This window comes from Panulirus ornatus, chromosome 5, assembly GCF_036320965.1.
Source record: "Panulirus ornatus isolate Po-2019 chromosome 5, ASM3632096v1, whole genome shotgun sequence".
Taxonomy (NCBI): Eukaryota; Metazoa; Arthropoda; class Malacostraca; order Decapoda; family Palinuridae; genus Panulirus; species Panulirus ornatus.
This window is the reverse complement of record NC_092228.1, coordinates 117,702-136,647: the sequence shown is the minus strand read 5'-3', so window position 1 is coordinate 136,647 and position 18,946 is coordinate 117,702. Positions and strand designations below refer to the sequence as shown.

Sequence of the window (18,946 nt, the reverse complement as noted above, 5' to 3'; positions counted from 1 at the left end):
TGAGTATTTTGAAGGTTTGTCGAATGTGTTTGATGATAGAGTGGCAGATATAGGGTGTTTTGGTCGAGGTGGTGTGCAAAGTGAGAGGGTTAGGGAAAATGATTTGGTAAACAGAGAAGAGGTAGTGAAAGCTTTGCGGAAGATGAAAGCCGGCAAGGCAGCAGGTTTGGATGGTATTGCAGTGGAATTTATTAAAAAAGGGGGTGAGTGTATTGTTGACTGGTTGGTAAGGTTATTTAATGTATGTATGACTCATGGTGAGGTGCCTGAGGATTGGCGGAATGCGTGCATAGTGCCATTGTACAAAGGCAAAGGGGATAAGAGTGAGTGCTCAAATTACAGAGGTATAAGTTTGTTGAGTATTCCTGGTAAATTATATGGGAGGGTATTGATTGAGAGGGTGAAGGCATGTACAGAGCATCAGATTGGGGAAGAGCAGTGTGGTTTCAGAAGTGGTAGAGGATGTGTGGATCAGGTGTTTGCTTTGAAGAATGTATGTGAGAAATACTTAGAAAAGCAAATGGATTTGTATGTAGCATTTATGGATCTGGAGAAGGCATATGATAGAGTTGATAGAGATGCTTTGTGGAAGGTATTAAGAATATATGGTGTGGGAGGAAAGTTGTTAGAAGCAGTGAAAAGTTTTTATCGAGGATGTAAGGCATGTGTACGTGTAGGAAGAGAGGAAAGTGATTGGTTCTCAGTGAATGTAGCTTTGCGGCATGGGTGTGTGATGTCTCCATGGTTGTTTAATTTGTTTATGGATGGGGTTGTTAGGGAGGTAAATGCAAGAGTTTTGGAAAGAGGGGCAAGTATGAAGTCTGTTGGGGATGAGAGAGCTTGGGAAGTGAGTCAGTTGTTGTTCGCTGATGATACAGCGCTGGTGGCTGATTCATGTGAGAAACTGCAGAAGCTGGTGACTGAGTTTGGTAAAGTGTGTGGAAGAAGAAAGTTAAGAGTAAATGTGAATAAGAGCAAGGTTATTAGGTACAGTAGGGTTGAGGGTCAAGTCAATTGGGAGGTGAGTTTGAATGGAGAAAAACTGGAGGAAGTGAAGTGTTTTAGATATCTGGGAGTGGATCTGGCAGCGGATGGAACCATGGAAGCGGAAGTGGATCATAGGGTGGGGGAGGGGGCGAAAATTCTGGGGGCCTTGAAGAATGTGTGGAAGTCGAGAACATTATCTCGGAAAGCAAAAATGGGTATGTATGAAGGAATAGTGGTTCCAACAATGTTATATGGTTCCGAGGCGTGGGCTATGGATAGAGTTGTGCGCAGGAGGATGGATGTTCTGGAAATGAGATGTTTGAGGACAATGTGTGGTGTGAGGTGGTTTGATCGAGTGAGTAACGTAAGGGTAAGAGAGATGTGTGGAAATAAAAAGAGCGTGGTTGAGAGAGCAGAAGAGGGTGTTTTGAAGTGGTTTGGGCACATGGAGAGGATGAGTGAGGAAAGATTGACCAAGAGGATATATGTGTCGGAGGTGGAGGGAACAAGGAGAAGAGGGAGACCAAATTGGAGGTGGAAAGATGGAGTGAAAAAGATTTTGTGTGATCGGGGCCTGAACATGCAGGAGGGTGAAAGGAGGGCAAGGAATAGAGTGAATTGGAGCGATGTGGTATACCGGGGTTGACGTGCTGTCAGTGGATTGAATCAAGGCATGTGAAGCATCTTGGGTAAGCCATGGAAAGCTGTGTAGGTATGTATATTTGCGTGTGTGGATGTATGTATATACATGTGTATGGGGGGGTTGGGTCATTTCTTTCGTCTGTTTCCTTGCGCTACCTCGCAAACGTGGGAGACAGCGACAAAGTATAATAAATATAATAATAAAAAGTCTGTTGAGTATACCAGGAAAAGTGTATGTGAGAATATCAATTGATAGAGTGATGGAAGTGACTGAATGCAGAATAAGAAGAGCAAGGGGGTTTTAGGAAAGGAAGGGGATATATGGATCAGATTCTTTTTTTATTAAAGACGACCCTGGAAAAATATTTAGTAAAAGGTAAGAAGTTGTATGCAGCTTTTATGGATTTGGAGAAAGTGTTTGACAGAGTCAAGTGGAATACTTTATGGGATGTGTTAAGAACATATGGTATAGGGGGACAACTCTCGGATGGTGTGAAAGCCTTCTAAAGAGGAACAAATATGGGTGTAGGAATAGGTGGAGAGCTTAGGGAAAGGTTTGTGTTACATGTAGATATGAAGCAGGGCTGTGTGATGTTACTGTAGATTTTTGATATATATATATATATATATATATATATATATATATATATATATATATATATATATATATATATATATATATATATATTTATATTTATTTTGCTTTGTCGCTGTCTACCGCGTTTGCGAGATAGCGCAAGGAAACAGACGAAAGAAATGGCCCAACCCACCCCCATACACATGTATATACATACACGTCCACACACGCAAATATACATACCTATACATCTCAATGTACACATATATATACACACACAAACACATACATATATACCCATGCACACAATTCACACTGTCTGCCTTTATTCATTCCCATCGCCACCTCGCCACACATGGAATACCATCCCCCTCCCCCTCATGTGTGCGAGGTAGCGTGAGGAAAAGACAACAAAGGCCCCATTCGTTCACACTCAGTCTCTAGCTGTCATGCAATAATGCCCGAAACCACAGCTCCCTTTCCACATCCAGGCCCCACACAACTTTCCATGGTTTACCCCAGACGCTTCACATGCCCTGATTCAATCCACCGACAGCACGTCAACCCCGGTATACCACATCGATCCAATTCACTCTATTCCTTGCCCGCCTTTCACCGTCCTGCATGTTCAGGCCCCGATCACTCAAAATCTTTTTCACTCCATCTTTCCACCTCCAATTTAGTCTCCCACTTCTCCTCGTTCCCTCCACCTCTGACACATATATCCTCTTGGTCAGTCTTTCCTCACTCATTCTCTCCATGTGCCCAAACCATTTCAAAACACCCTCTTCTGCTCTCTCAACCACGCTCTTTTTATTTCCACACATCTCTCTTACCCTTACATTACTTACTTGATCAAACCACCTCACACCACACATTGTCCTCAAACATCTCATTTCCAGCACATCCACCCTCCTGCGCACAACTCTATCCATAGCCCATGCCTCGCAACCATACAACATTGTTGGAACCACTATTCCTTCAAACATACCCATTTTTGCTTTCCAAGATAATGTTCTCAACTTCCACACATTCTTCAAGGCTGCCAGGATTTTCGCCCCCTCCCCCACCCTATGATTCACTTCCGCTTCCATGGTTCCATCCGCTGCCAGATCCACTCCCAGATATCTAAAACACTGTACTTCCTCCAGTTTTTCTCCATTCAAACTTACCTACCAATTGACTTCACCCTCAACCCTACTGTACTTAATAACCTTGCTCTTACTCACATTTACTCTTAACTTTCTTCTTTCACACACTTTACCAAACTCAGTCACCAGCTTCTGCAGTTTCTCACATGAATCAGCCACCAGTGCTGTATCATCAGTGAACAACAACTGACTCACTTCCCAAGCTCTCTCATCCACAACAGACTTCATACTTGCCCCTCTTTCCAAAACTCTTGCATTTACCTCCCTAACAACCCCATCCATAAACAAATTAAACAACCATGGAGACATCACACACCCCTGCCGCAAAGCTACATTCACTGAGAACCAATCACTTTCCTCTCTTCCTACACGTACACATGCCTTACATCCTCGATAAAAACTTTTCACTGCTTCTAACAACTTGCCTCCCACACCATATATCCCTGGGATAGGGGAGAAAGAATACTTCCCACCCATTCCTCACGTGTCATAGAAGGTGACTAAAGGGGACGGGAGCGGGGGGCCAGAAACCCTCCCCTCCTTGTATTTTAACTTTCTAAAAGGGGAAACAGAAGAAGGAGTCACGCAGGGAGTGCTCATCCTCCTTGAAGGCTCAGATTGGGGTGTCTAAATGTTTCTGGATGTAACCAAGATGAGAAAAAAGGAGAGATGGATGGTATGTTTGAGGAAAGGAACCTGGATGTTTTGGCTCTGAGTGAAACGAAGCTCAAGGGTAAAGGTGAAGAGTGGTTTGGGAATGTCTTGGGAGTAAAGTCAGAGGTTAGTGAGAGGACAAGAGCAAGGGAAGGAGTAGCACTACTCCTGAAACAGGAATTGTGGGAGTATGTGATAGAAGGTAAGAAAGTAAATTCTAGATTGATATGAGTAAAACTGAAAGTTGATGGAGAGAGATGGGTGATTATTGGTGCATATGCACCTGGGCATGAGAAGAAAGATCATAAGAGGCAAGTGTTTTGGGAGCAGCTAAATGAGTGTGTGAGTAGTTTTGATGCACAAGACCGGGTTATAGTGATGGGTGATTTGAATGCAAAGGTGAGTAATGTGGCAGCTGAGGGAATAATTGGTATACTTGGGGTGTCAGTGTTGTAAATGGAAATGGTGAAGAGCTTGTAGATTTATGTGCTGAAAAAGGACTGGTGATTGGGAATACCTGGTTTAAAAAGCAAGATAAAATAAGTATACGTATGTAAGTAGGAGAGGTGGCCAGAGAGCATTATTGGATTACGTGTTAATTGATAGGCGCGCAAAAGAGAGACTTTTGGATGTTAATGTGTTGAGAGGTGCAACTGGAGGGATGTCTGATCATTATCTTGTGGAGGCGAAGGTGAAGATTTGTAGGGGTTTTCAGAAAAGAAGAGAGAATGTTGGGGTGAAGAGAGTGGTGCGAGTTAGTGAGCTTCGGAAGGAGAATTGTGTGAGGAAGTACCAGGAGAGACTGAGCTCAGAATGGAAAAAGGTGAGAAGAAAGGAGGTAAGGGGAGTGGGGGAGGAATGGGATGTATTTAGGGAAGCAGTGATGGCTTGCGCAAAAGATGCTTTTGGCATGAGAAGCGTGGGAGGTGGGTTGATTAGAAAGGGTAGTGAGTGGTGGGATGAAGAAGTAAGATTATTAGTGAAAGAGAAGAGAGAGGCATTTGGATGAATTTTGCAGGGAAAAATTGCAAATGAGAGGGAGATGTATAAAAGAAAGAGGCAGGAGGTCAAGAGAAAGGTGCAAGAGGTGAAAAAGAAGGCAAATGAGAGTTGGGGTGAGAGAGTATCATTGAATTTTAGGGAGAATAAAAAGACGTTTTGGAAGGAGGTAAATAGAGTGCTTAAGACAAGGGAGGTAAATAGAGTGCTTAAGACAAGGGAGCAAATGGGAACTTCAGTGAAGGGGGCTAATGGGGAGGTGATAACAAGTAGTGGTGATGTGAGATGGAGATGGAGTGAGTATTTTGAAGGTTTGTTGAATATGTTTGATGATAGAGTGGCAGATATAGGGTGTTTTGGTTGAGGTGCTTTGCAAAGTGAGAGGGTTAGGGAAAATGATTTGGTAAACAGAGAAGAGGTAGTACAAGCTTTGCAGAAGATGAAAGCCAGCAAGGCAGCAGGTTTGGATGGTATTGCAGTGGAATCTATTAAAAAAGGGGGTGACTGTATTGTTGACTGGTTGGTAAGGTTATTTAATGTATGTATGATTCATGGTGAGGTGCCTGAGGATTGAGGGAATGTTTGCATAGTGCCATTGTACAAGGCAAAGGGGATAAGAGTGAGTGCTCAAATTACAGAGGTATATGTTTGTTGAGTATTCCTGGTAAATTATATGGGAGGGTGTTGATTGAGAGGGTGAAGGCATGTACAGAGCATCAGATTGGGGAAGAGCAGTGTGGTTTCAGAAGTGGTAGAGGATGTGTGGATCAGGTGTTTGCTTTGAAGAATGTATGTGAGAAATACTTAGAAAAGCAAATGGATTTGTATGTAGCATTTATGGATCTGGAGAAGCCATATGATAGAGTTGATAGAGATGCTCTGTGGAATATATATATATATATATATATATATATATATATATATATATATATATATATATATATATATATATATATATATGCAATTGAGTGGGAGAAGTATAAAAGAAAGAGACAGGAGGTCAAGAGAAAGGTGCAAGAGGTGAAAAAAAGGGCAAATGAGAGTTGGGGTGAGAGACTATCAGTAAATTTTAGGGAGAATAAAAAGATGTTCTGGAAGGAGGTAAATAAAGTGCCTAAGACAAGGGAGCAAATGGGAACTTCAGTGAAGGGCGTAAATGGGGAGGTGATAACAAGTAGCGGTGATGTGAGAAGGAGATGGAATGAGTATTTTGAAGGTTTGTTGAATGTGTCTGATGACAGAGTGGCAGATAAAGGGTGTTTTGGTCGAGGTGGTGTGCAAAGTGAGAGGGTTAGGGAAAATGATTTGGTAAACAGAGAAGAGGTAGTAAAAGCTTTGCGGAAGATGAAAGCCGGCAAGGCAGCAGGTTTGGATGGTATTGCAGTGGAATTTATTAAAAAAGGGGGTGAGTGTATTGTTGACTGGTTGGTAAGGTTATTTAATGTATGTATGACTCATGGTGAGGTGCCTGAGGATTGGCGGAATGCGTGCATAGTGCCATTGTACAAAGGCAAAGGGGATAAGAGTGAGTGCTCAAATTACAGAGGTATAAGTTTGTTGAGTATTCCTGGTAAATTATATGGGAGGGTATTGATTGAGAGGGTGAAGGCATGTACAGAGCATCAGATTGGGGAAGAGCAGTGCGGTTTCAGAAGTGGTAGAGGATGTGTGGATCAGGTGTTTGCTTTGAAGAATGTATGTGAGAAATACTTAGAAAAGCAAATGGATTTGTATGTAGCATTTATGGATCTGGAGAAGGCATATGATAGAGTTGATAGAGATGCTCTGTGGAAGGTATTAAGAATATATGGTGTGGGAGGCAAGTTGTTAGAAGCAGTGAAAAGTTTTTATCGAGGATGTAAGGCATGTGTACGTGTAGGAAGAGAGGAAAGTGATTGGTTCTCAGTGAATGTAGGTTTGCGGCAGGGGTGTGTGATGTCTCCATGGTTGTTTAATTTGTTTATGGATGGGGTTGTTAGGGAGGTAAATGCAAGAGTCCTGGAAAGAGGGGCAAGTATGAAGTCTGTTGGGGATGAGAGAGCTTGGGAAGTGAGTCAGTTGTTGTTCGCTGATGATACAGCGCTGGTGGCTGATTCATGTGAGAAACTGCAGAAGCTGGTGACTGAGTTTGGTAAAGTGTGTGGAAGAAGAAAGTTAAGAGTAAATGTGAATAAGAGCAAGGTTATTAGGTACAGTAGGGGTGAGGGTCAAGTCAATTGGGAGGTGAGTTTGAATGGAGAAAAACTGGAGGAAGTGAAGTGTTTTAGATATCTGGGAGTGGATCTGTCAGCGGATGGAACCATGGAAGCGGAAGTGGATCATAGGGTGGGGGAGGGGGCGAAAATTGTGGGAGCCTTGAAAAATGTGTGGAAGTCGAGAACATTATCTCGGAAAGCAAAAATGGGTATGTTTGAAGGAATAGTGATTCCAACAATGTTGTATGATTGCGAGGCGTGGGCTATGGATAGAGATGTGCGCAGGAGGATGGATGTGCTGGAAATGAGATGTTTGAGGAAAATGTGTGGTGTGAGGTGGTTTGATCGAGTAAGTAACGTAAGGGTAAGAGAGATGTGTGGAAATAAAAAGAGCGTGGTTGAGAGAGCAGAAGAGGGTGTTTTGAAATGGTTTGGGCACATGGAGAGAATGAGTGAGGAAAGATTGACCAAGAGGATATATGTGTCGGAGGTGGAGGGAACGAGGAGAAGAGGGAGACCAAATTGGAGGTGGAAAGATGGAGTGAAAAAGATTTTGTGTGATCGGGGCCTGAACATGCAGGAGGGTGAAAGGAGGGCAAGGAATAGAGTGAATTGGAGCGATGTGGTATACAGGGGTTGACGTGCTGTCAGTGGATTGAATCAAGGCATGTGAAGCGTCTGGGGTAAACCATGGAAAGCTGTGTAGGTATGTATATTTGCGTGTGTGGACGTGTGTATGTACATGTGTATGGGGGGGGTTGGGCCATTTCTTTCGTCTGTTTCCTTGCGCTACCTCGCAAACGCGGGAGACAGCGACAAAGTATCAGTAAATTTTAGGGAGAATAAAAAGATGTTCTGGAAGGAGGTAAATAGGGTGCGTGGGACAAGGGAGCAAATGGGAACTTCAGTGAAGGGCGTAAATGGGGAGGTGATAACAAGTAGCGGTGATGTGAGAAGGAGATGGAATGAGTATTTTGAAGGTTTGTTGAATGTGTCTGATGACAGAGTGGCAGATATAGGGTGTTTTGGTCGAGGTGGTGTGCAAAGTGAGAGGGTTAGGGAAAATGATTTGGTAAACAGAGAAGAGGTAGTAAAAGCTCTGCGGAAGATGAAAGCCGGCAAGGCAGCAGGTTTGGATGGTATTGCAGTGGAATTTATTAAGAAAGGGGGTGACTGTATTGTTGACTGGTTGGTAAGGTTATTTAATGTATGTATGACTCATGGTGAGGTGCCTGAGGATTGGCGGAATGCGTGCATAGTGCCATTGTACAAAGGCAAAGGGGATAAGAGTGAGTGCTCAAATTACAGAGGTATAAGTTTGTTGAGTATTCCTGGTAAATTATATGAGAGGGTATTGATTGAGAGGGTGAAGGCATGTACAGAGCATCAGATTGGGGAAGAGCAGTGCGGTTTCAGAAGTGGTAGAGGATGTGTGGATCAGGTGTTTGCTTTGAAGAATGTATGTGAGAAATACTTAGAAAAGCAAATGGATTTGTATGTAGCATTTATGGATCTGGAGAAGGCATATGATAGAGTTGATAGAGATGCTCTGTGGAAGGTATTAAGAATATATGGTGTGGGAGGGAAGTTGTTAGAAGCAGTGAAAAGTTTTTATCGAGGATGTAAGGCATGTGTACGTGTAGGAAGAGAGGAAAGTGATTGGTTCTCAGTGAATGTAGGTTTGCGGCAGGGGTGTGTGATGTCTCCATGGTTGTTTAATTTGTTTATGGATGGGGTTGTAAGGGAGGTAAATGCAAGAGTCCTGGAAAGAGGGGCAAGTATGAAGTCTGTTGTGGATGAGAGAGCTTGGGAAGTGAGTCAGTTGTTGTTCGCTGATGATACAGCGCTGGTGGCTGATTCATGTGAGAAACTGCAGAAGCTGGTGACTGAGTTTGGTAAAGTGTGTGGAAGAAGAAAGTTGAGAGTAAATGTGAATAAGAGCAAGGTTATTAGGTACAGTAGGGGTGAGGGTCAAGTCAATTGGGAGGTGAGTTTGAATGGAGAAAAACTGGAGGAAGTGAAGTGTTTTAGATATCTGGGAGTGGATCTGTCAGCGGATGGAACCATGGAAGCGGAAGTGGATCATAGGGTGGGGGAGGGGGCGAAAATTTTGGGAGCCTTGAAAAATGTGTGGAAGTCGAGAACATTATCTCGGAAAGCAAAAATGGGTATGTTTGAGGGAATAGTGGTTCCAACAATGATGTATGGTTGCGAGGCGTGGGCTATGGATAGAGATGTGTGCAGGAGGATGGATGTGCTGGAAATGAGATGTTTGAGGACAATGTGTGGTGTGAGGTGGTTTGATCGAGTAAGTAACGTAAGGGTAAGAGAGATGTGTGGAAATAAAAAGAGCGTGGTTGAGAGAGCAGAAGAGGGTGTTTTGAAATGGTTTGGGCACATGGAGAGAATGAGTGAGGAGAGATTGACCAAGAGGATATATGTGTCGGAGGTGGAGGGAACGAGGAGAAGAGGGAGACCAAATTGGAGGTGGAAAGATGGAGTGAAAAAGATTTTGTGTGATCGGGGCCTGAACATGCAGGAGGGTGAAAGGAGGGCAAGAAATAGAGTGAATTGGAGTCATGTGGTATACAGGGGTTGACGTGCTGTCAGTGGATTGAAGCAAGGCATGTGAAGCGTCTGGGGTAAACCATGGAAAGCTGTGTAGGTATGTATATTTGCGTGTGTGGACGTGTGTATGTACATGTGTATGGGGGGGGGGGTTGGGCCATTTCTTTCGTCTGTTTCCTTGCGCTACCTCGCAGACGCGGGAGACAGCGACAAAGTATAAAAAAAAAAAAAAAAAAAAAAAAAATATATATATATATATATATATATATATATTATCCCTGGGGATAGGGGAGAAAGAATACTTCCCACGTATTCCCTGCATGTCGTAGAAGGTGACTAAAAGGGGAGGGAGCGGGGGGCTGGAAATCTTCCCCTTCGTTTTTTTTTTTTAATTTTCCAAAAGAAGGAACAGAGAATTGGGCCAGGTGAGGGTATTCCCTCAAGGCCCAGTCCTCTGTTCTTAACGCTACCTCGCTAATGCGGGAAATGGCGAATAGTTTGAAAAAAAAAAAATATATATATATATATGTATATATATATATATATATATATATATATATATATATATATATATATATATATATATATATATATATTTATTTTTATTCATTTTGCTTTGTCGCTTTCTCCCGCATTTGCGAGGTAGCGCAAGGAAACAGACGAAAGAAATGGCCCAACCCACCCCCATACACATGTATATACATACACGTCCACACACGCAAATATACATACCTATACATCTCAATGTACACATATATATACACACACAGACACATACATATATACCCATGCACACAATTCACACTGTCTGCCTTTATTCATTCCCATCGCCACCTCGCCACACATGGAATACCATCCCCCTCCCCCCTCATATGTGCGAGGTAGCGCTAGGAAAGGACAACAAAGGCCCCATTCGTTCACACTCAGTCTCTAGCTGTCATGCAATAATGCCTGAAACCACAGCTCCCTTTCCACATCCAGGCCCCACACAACTTTCCATGGTTTACCCCAGATGCTTCACATGCCCTGATTCAATCCACTGACAGCACGTCAACCTCGCTATACCATATCGATCCAATTCACTCTATTCCTTGCCCGCCTTTCACCCTCCTGCATGTTCAGGCCCTGATCACTCAAAATCTTTTTCACTCCATCTTTCCACCTCCAATTTGGTCTCCCACTTCTCCTCGTTCCCTCCACCTCCGACACATATATCCTCTTGGTCAATCTTTCCTCACTCATTCTCTCCATGTGCCCAAACCATTTCAAAACACCCTCTTCTGCTCTCTCAACCACGCTTTTTTTATTTCCACACATCTCTCTTACCCTTACATTACTTACTCGATCAAACCACCTCACACCACACATTGTCCTCAAACATCTCATTTCCAGCACATCCACCCTCCTGCGCACAACTCTATGCATAGCCCATGCCTCGCAACCATACAACATTGTTGGAACCACTATTCCTTCAAACATACCCATTTTTGCTTTCCAAGATAATGTTCTCAACTTCCACACATTCTTCAAGGCTCCCAGGATTTTCGCCCCCTCCCCCACCCTATGATTCACTTCCGCTTCCATGGTTCCATCCGCTGCCAGATCCACTCCCAGATATCTAAAACACTTTACTTCCTCCAGTTTTTCTCCATTCAAACTTACCTCCCAATTGACTTGACCCTCAACCCTACTGTACATAATAACCTTGCTCTTATTCACATTTACTCTTAACTTTCTTCTTTCACACACTTTACTAAACTCAGTCACCAGCTTCTGCAGTTTCTCACATGAATCAGCCACCAGCGCTGTATCATCAGCAAACAACAACTGACTCACTTCCCAAGCTCTCTCATCCACAACAGACTTCATACTTGCCCCTCTTTCCAAAACTCTTACATTCACCTCCCTAACAACCCCATCCATAAACAAATTAAACAACCATGGAGACATCACACACCCCTGCTGCAAACCTACATTCACTGAGAACCAATCACTTTCCTCTCTTCCTACACGTACACATGCCTTACATCCTCGATAAAAACTTTTCACTGCTTCTAACAACTTTCCTCCCACACCATATATTCTTAATACCTTCCACAGAGCATCTCTATCAACTCTATCATATGCCTTCTCCAGATCCATAAATGCTACATACAAATCCATTTGCTTTTCTAAGTATTTCTCACATACATTCTTCAAAGCAAACACCTTATCCATACATCCTCTACTACTTCTGAAACCACACTGCTCTTACCCAATCTGATGCTCTATACATGCCTTCACCCTCTCAATCAATACCCTCTCATATAATTTACCAGGAATACTCAACAAACTTATACCTCTGTAATTTGAGCACTCACTCTTATCCCCTTTGCCTTTGTACAATGGCACTATGCACGCATATATATAAAATATATATAAATAAATATATATATATATTTATTTATATTTATTTTGCTTTGTCGCTGTCTCCCACGTTTGCGAGGTAGGACAAGAAAACAGACGAAAGAAATGGCCCAACCCACCCCCATACACATGAATATACATACACGTCCACACACGCACAGACACACAGACACATACATATATACACATGCACATAGATCACACTGTCTGCCTTTATTCATTCCCATCGCCACCTCGCCACACATGGAATAACATCCCCCTCCCCCCTCATGTGTGCGAGGTAGTGCTAGGAAAAGACAACAAAGGCCCCATTCGTTCACACTCAGTCTCTAGTTGTCATGCAATAATGCCCGAAACCACAGCTCCCTTTCCACATCCAGGCCCCACATAACTCTCCATGGTTTACCCCAGACGCATCACATGCTCTGATTCAATCCATTGACAGCACGTCGACCCCGGTATACCACATCGAACCAATTCACTCTATTCCTTGCCCGCCTTTCACCCTCCTGCATGTTCAGGCCCCGATCACACAAAATCTTTTTCACTCCATCTTTCCACCTCCAATTTAGTCTCCCACTTCTCCTCTTTCCCTCCACCTCCGACACATATATCCTCTTGGTCAATCTTTCCTCACTCATTCTCTCCATGTGCCCAAACCATTTCAAAACACCCTCTTCTGCTCCCTCATCCACGCTCTTTTTATTTCCACACATCTCTCTTACCCTTACGTTACTTACTCGATCAAACCACCTCACACTACACATTGTTCTCAAACATCTCATTTCCAGCACATCCACCCTCCTGCGCACAACTCTATCCATAGTCCACGCCTCGCAACCATACAACATTGTTGGAACCCCTATTCCTTCAAACATACCCATTTTTGCTTTTCGAGATAATGTTCTCGACTTCCACACATTCTTAAAGGCCCCCAGAATTTTCACCACCTCCCCCATCCTATGATTCACTTCTGCTTCCATGGTTCCATCCACTGCCAAATCCACTCCCAGATATCTAAAACACTTCACTTCCTCCAGTTTTTCTCCATTCAAACTTATCTCCCAATTGACTTGACCCTCAACCCTACTGTACCTAGTAACCTTGCTCTTATTCACATTTACTCTCAATTTTCTTCTTTCACACACTTTACCAAACTCAGTCACCAGCTTCTGCAGTTTCTCACATGAATCAGCCACCAGTGCTGTACCATCAGTGAACAACAATTGACTCACTGCCCAAGCTCTATCATCCACAACAGACTGCACACTTGCCCCTCTTTCCAAAACTCTTGCATTCACCTCCCTAACAACCCCATCCATAAACAAATTAAACAACCATGGAGACGTCACACACCCCTAGCGCAAACCGACGTTCACTGAGAACCAATCACTTTCCTCTCTTCCTACACGTACACATGCCTTACATCCTCGATAAAAACTTTTCACTGCTTCTAACAACTTGCCTCCCACACCATATATTCTTAATACCTTCCACAGAGCATCTCTATCAACTCTATCATATGCCTTCTCCAGATCCATAAATGCTACATACAAATCCATTTGCTTTTCTAAGTATTTCTCACATACATTCTTCAAAGCAAACACCTGATCCACACATCCTCTACCACTTTTGAAACCACAATGCTCTTCCCCAATCTGATGCTCTGTACATGCCTTCACCCTCTCAATCAATACCCTCCCATATAATTTACCAGGAATACTCAACAAACTTATGCCTCTGTAATTTGAGCACTCACCTTTGTCCCCTTTGCCTTTGTACAATGGCACTATGCAAGCGTTCCGCCAATCCTCAGGCACCTCACCATGAATCATACATACATTTAATAACCTTACCAATCAGTCAACAATACAGTCACCCCCTTTTTTAATAAATTCCACTGCAATACCATCCAAACCTGCTGCCTTGGTGGCTTTCATCTTCCGCAAAGGTTTTACTACCTCTTTTCAGTTTACCAAATCATTATCCCTAACCCTATCACTTTGCACACCACTTCGACCAAAACACCCTATATCTGCCACTCTATCATCAAACACATTCAACAAACCTTCAAAATACTCACTCCATCTCCTCACATCACCACTACTTGTTATCAGCTCCCCATTAGCCCCCTTCACTGAAGTTCCCATTTGCTCCCTTGTCTTACACACTTTACTTACCTCCTTCCAAAACATCTTTTTATGAAAACATTCTTTTATTCTCCCTAAAATTTAATGATACTCTCTCACCCCAACTCTTGTTTGCCCTCTTTTTCACCTCTTGCACCTTTCTCTTGACCTCCTGCCTCTTTCTTTTATACATCTCCCACTCATTTGCATTTTTTCCCTGCAAAAATTGTCCAAATGCCTCTCTCTTCTCTTTCACTAATAATCTTACTTCTTCATCCCACCACTCACTACCCTTTCTAATCAACCCACCTCCCACGCTTCTCATGCCACAAGCATCTTTTGCGCAAGCCATCATTGCTTCCCTAAATACATCCCATTCCTCCCCCACTCCTCTTACCTCCTTTGTTCTCACCTTTTTCCATTCTGTACTCAGTCTCTGCTGGTACTTCCTCCCACAAGTCTCATTCCCAAGCTCACTTTCACCACTCTCTTCCCCCCAACATTCTCTCTTCTTCTCTGAAAACCTCTACAAATCTTCACCTTTGCCTCTACAAGATAATGATCAGACATCCCTCCAGTTGCACCTCTCAGCACATTAACATGCAAGAGTCTCTCTTTCACGCGCCTATCAATTAACACATAATCCAATAACGCTCTCTGGCCTTCTCTCCTACTTACATACGTATACTTATGTATATCTCGCTTTTTAAACCAGGTATTCCCAATCACCTGTCCTTTTTCAGCACATAAATCTACAAGCTCTTCACCTTTTCCATTTACAGTGCTGAACACCCCATGTACACCAATTATTCCCTCAACTGCCACATTACTCACCTTTGCATTCAAATCACCCATTACTATAACCCGGTCTCGTGCATGAAAACCACAAACACACTCATTCATCTGCTCCCAAAACACTTGCCTCTCATGATCTTTCTTCTCATGCCCAGGTGCATATGCACCAATAATCACCCATCTCTCTCCATCCACTTTCAGTTTTACCCGTATCAATCTAGAGTTTACTTTTTTACACTCTATCACATACTCCCACCACTCCTGTTTCAGGAGTAGTGCTGCTCTTTCCCTTGCTCTTGTCCTCTCACTAACCCCTGACTTTACTCCCAAGATATTCCCAAACCACTCTTCCCCTTTACCCTTGAGCTTCGTTTCACTCAGAGCCAAAACATCCAGGTTCCTTTCCTCAAACATACTACATATCTCTCCTTTTTTCTCATCATGGTTACATCCAGAAACATTTAGACACCCCAATCTGAGAGATGAGATGAAAGTAAAACTAGGGAAAAGGGATGCAGAGATGGAGTGTGGTGGTGAGATATGGTGGCTAGTTGCAAGCCTGTTGGTGATGATAATGTGCTTTTTGCTGAGAGTGAAGAGGAGTTGCAGAAGGTTGTGAGTGTGTTTTATGACATGTGTAAGCATAGGTGATTGAAGGTTAATGCAAGTAAAAGTAAAGTAATGGTATTTAAAGGGAAACATGAAAGTATAGATTTTGTAAAACCATATAGAGTGAAAGAAGAAAGTGCACTAAATTGTGCTTTGGATATGGGGGAAAAAAAATGGGAAGAAGTGAGAGAATTTAAGTATCTGGGAGCTGCCTTATGTGAGTGTGGTAATAGGGAAGGAGAGATAACGGAAAGAGCAGTACAGGATAGAAGAGTTATTGGGTCCCCTAACAGAATAATGAAACATAGACATGGAGTGAGTCACAGATAGAATAATGAAACATGGACATGGAATGAGTCACAGATAGAATAATGAAACATGGACATGGAATGAGTCACATATAGAATAATGAAACATAGACATGGAATGAGTTACAAATAGAATAATGAAACATGGACATGGAATGAGTCCCAGAGATCAAGAATCCAGGTTGTGGAAATGATTTATTTGAGAAGAGTATGTGGTGTAACGATGGAATAAAGAAAGAGATGAAAGACTTTATGGATGTGGTATGGCTGGGAATGTAAAGGGAGTGAATTATGGAGTGGTAGAATGGGTAGAGAGAGGTGTAATTACCTATTTGTTCTGTGTGGGGAAGTTGTGCACTCATGGGGCTCCATCTACTGAACATTCTCCATTTTCGTACAACTTCTTAAATTCACATATGATGTCTGCATTAAACATGTCTGTCCTCAGTCATTCTGTTTCATTCGTCCACCAATCTTATATGATACTACTTACTTCCTCCAAGTACTCTTCCTTTAAGCTCACACTCTACTTAACATGTCTCTTTTCACTGCTAAACCTAATATTCTTTTTCAGTTACATAACTCTCAACTTTCTCCTGCACAAACTCTCCTGAACTCAGAAACCAGCCTCTGCATTGTTTGCTCAAATGTTACTAAAAAATACGTTATTGGGTGACAGCAATTGATTTTCCCCCAACTACATACTTATCCCTCTTTTCAAGACATTTGCATTTATCTACTTCACCACCCCGTCCATTGACAAAATTAAACAGATATGGACATCACACACACCCACATAAACCTGTCTTGATACTTTCTCACATCCCTTAATCTCCAGATTGAAACTCTACAATTCTTCTAGCAGCTTTCCTTTCACATGTATTCTCAACATATTCCACAGAGTATCTCTATCAATCCTGTCATATCATAATCACTTGGACTCATTCCCAGCAAATAATGCCCATACACTTCTTTTTCTCTACCATGTGCAACATAACTTCATTATTCCACCGTTCACTACCCTTTCTCACCTTCCACTTTCCATCATCTGCATGCAACACTTCTCTCACACATGTAAGCATTGCTTCCCAAAATACCTTTCATTCTTCACCCACTCCCCAGGCTTCACTTACTCTCATCTTTTGCCTTTCTACACACAGCCTATCTTGCTGTCCCTTATCACAAGCCTCTTTTCCAAGCTCACTCTCTTTCTTACTCCTCTTCTTCCTATTCTCCCAAAGACTGTAAAAACCTTTAACCTCACCTCCATCAAGTTATGGTCAGACATCCCAAGAGATGCTCCTCTCAGCACATTCATATCCAAGAGTCTTTCCTTTGCATGCCCATGAGTACTTAATCCAATAATGCCCCCTTACCACTTTTCTACTCATGCGTGTATGCTTTAAATCCAGGTATTCTCAGTCACCAGTCCTTTGTGAGTACACAAGCTGTTCACCATTCTCATTCATAACACTGGTTAGCCATTCCCCCAGCTATATCCTCAACTGCTGTATTTCCCAATCTTGCATTGAAATCACCCATCACTAATACTCTGTCGCTTGCATAAATGTTGACACACTCACTCAGTTCCTCCCAAAACACCTGCCTCTTTTCCTTAGTCCTCTTGTTTTCAGATGCATAAGAACAAATAATCTCCCTCTTCTTGTAATCCATATTCTTTATACCTCATCAATCTGGGTCTTCTTTACACTGTCACATATTCTAATAACTCCTCCTAAATGCAAACTTTTACATAATACCCTTGGATCCAGATTTTTTTTACAATTATTGTACATACAATAGAATGGGAAGGGTAATGCAGTGGTTTTGAATGATTTAGAGTTTGAAAATGTTTAAAAATTTTATAACCTCGTTAAATATCCCTTATCGTTCAATGCACACTCATCTACTCCATGGAACAATAAGTTTCATTTTCTCTCATTACCATTGATGACATAGTTATATATTTGATAAATTTAATATTAGAGTCCTCATTAATGTCAACAGAAGATTAATATGAAGTTTACAGGCAACATTTCAGGGACAGTGTTTGAAGTTAGTTCACTTCAGAAAGTTTCAACTTAAACATTCTTCAGGGGGTAGCCAGGGAATCAGAGCTGGATGAAGTTCCCATCAAACTGCAAAGTCCTGAGGATGGGTCTCCACGAGGAACTCCAGAACACCAGGCCTGTGCACCACAGGGACACCATCAGTCTCAACCCTCCTCCCAAAATGTGCAACCACCTCATTCACCTGGAGGTCTGTAAGGTTCCATTGCATAATTATCTGTTTGTACTGTATGGGGAGGGAATTTTATGCTCATAGGGCTCCATCTTTTAAACATTCTCTACTGTCATATAATCTCTTAAATTGATGTATGATTATATTAACCATATCCTCAGTCATTCTATTCCATTCATCTCCCACTCCTATATTTTTCTTTACATCTTTTTTATCATTTCCTGTTCAATTTCATGGTATGTCCTCTGGTTGCTCTATACCAATATCTCTCAAAGAACTGCTCACTCTCCATGTCATTGATCTTTTTTAAAAACTTATAGGTAGTGTTCAGATCATCCTTCACTCCTTTCTCTTCCAAAGTGGGTAAATTTAAGCCTCTAGTCTTTCCCTTTATCTTAGTTCCTCTTATTTTGGTACTATCTTTATTTGTTTGAAAGGAAACGCAGTGAAAGTGTAGATTTTGCAAATCCCCATAGAGTGATAGAGGAAAGTGTACTAAATCGTAATAGGCTTGGGAGGGAAGAGGGAGGGAAGAGAGACTGGAAGAGGTGACAGAATTTATTTGGGAACTCTCCTGGGTGAGTTTGGTGATATGAAAGGAGATATAAGGGAGAAAGAAGTACTGAGTAGAAGAGTCACTGGGTCCCTTCATAAAATAATGAAGGATAGAGGGGTAAGTATGGAA

General features: G+C 42.3%; 1 protein-coding gene across 2 annotated transcripts in view; it reads left to right on the top strand.

Moving 5' to 3' along the window:
* Positions 1 to 18,946, top strand: part of LOC139747028 (uncharacterized) — a 585,752-nt gene that overhangs the window by 527,318 nt on the left and 39,488 nt on the right. For both annotated transcript variants that reach the window (XM_071658778.1, XM_071658771.1), the window contains one exon: positions 18,117 to 18,279. In XM_071658778.1, the coding sequence (XP_071514879.1) occupies positions 18,117 to 18,279 (163 nt within the window). The remainder of the gene's footprint in view (positions 1 to 18,116; positions 18,280 to 18,946) is intronic.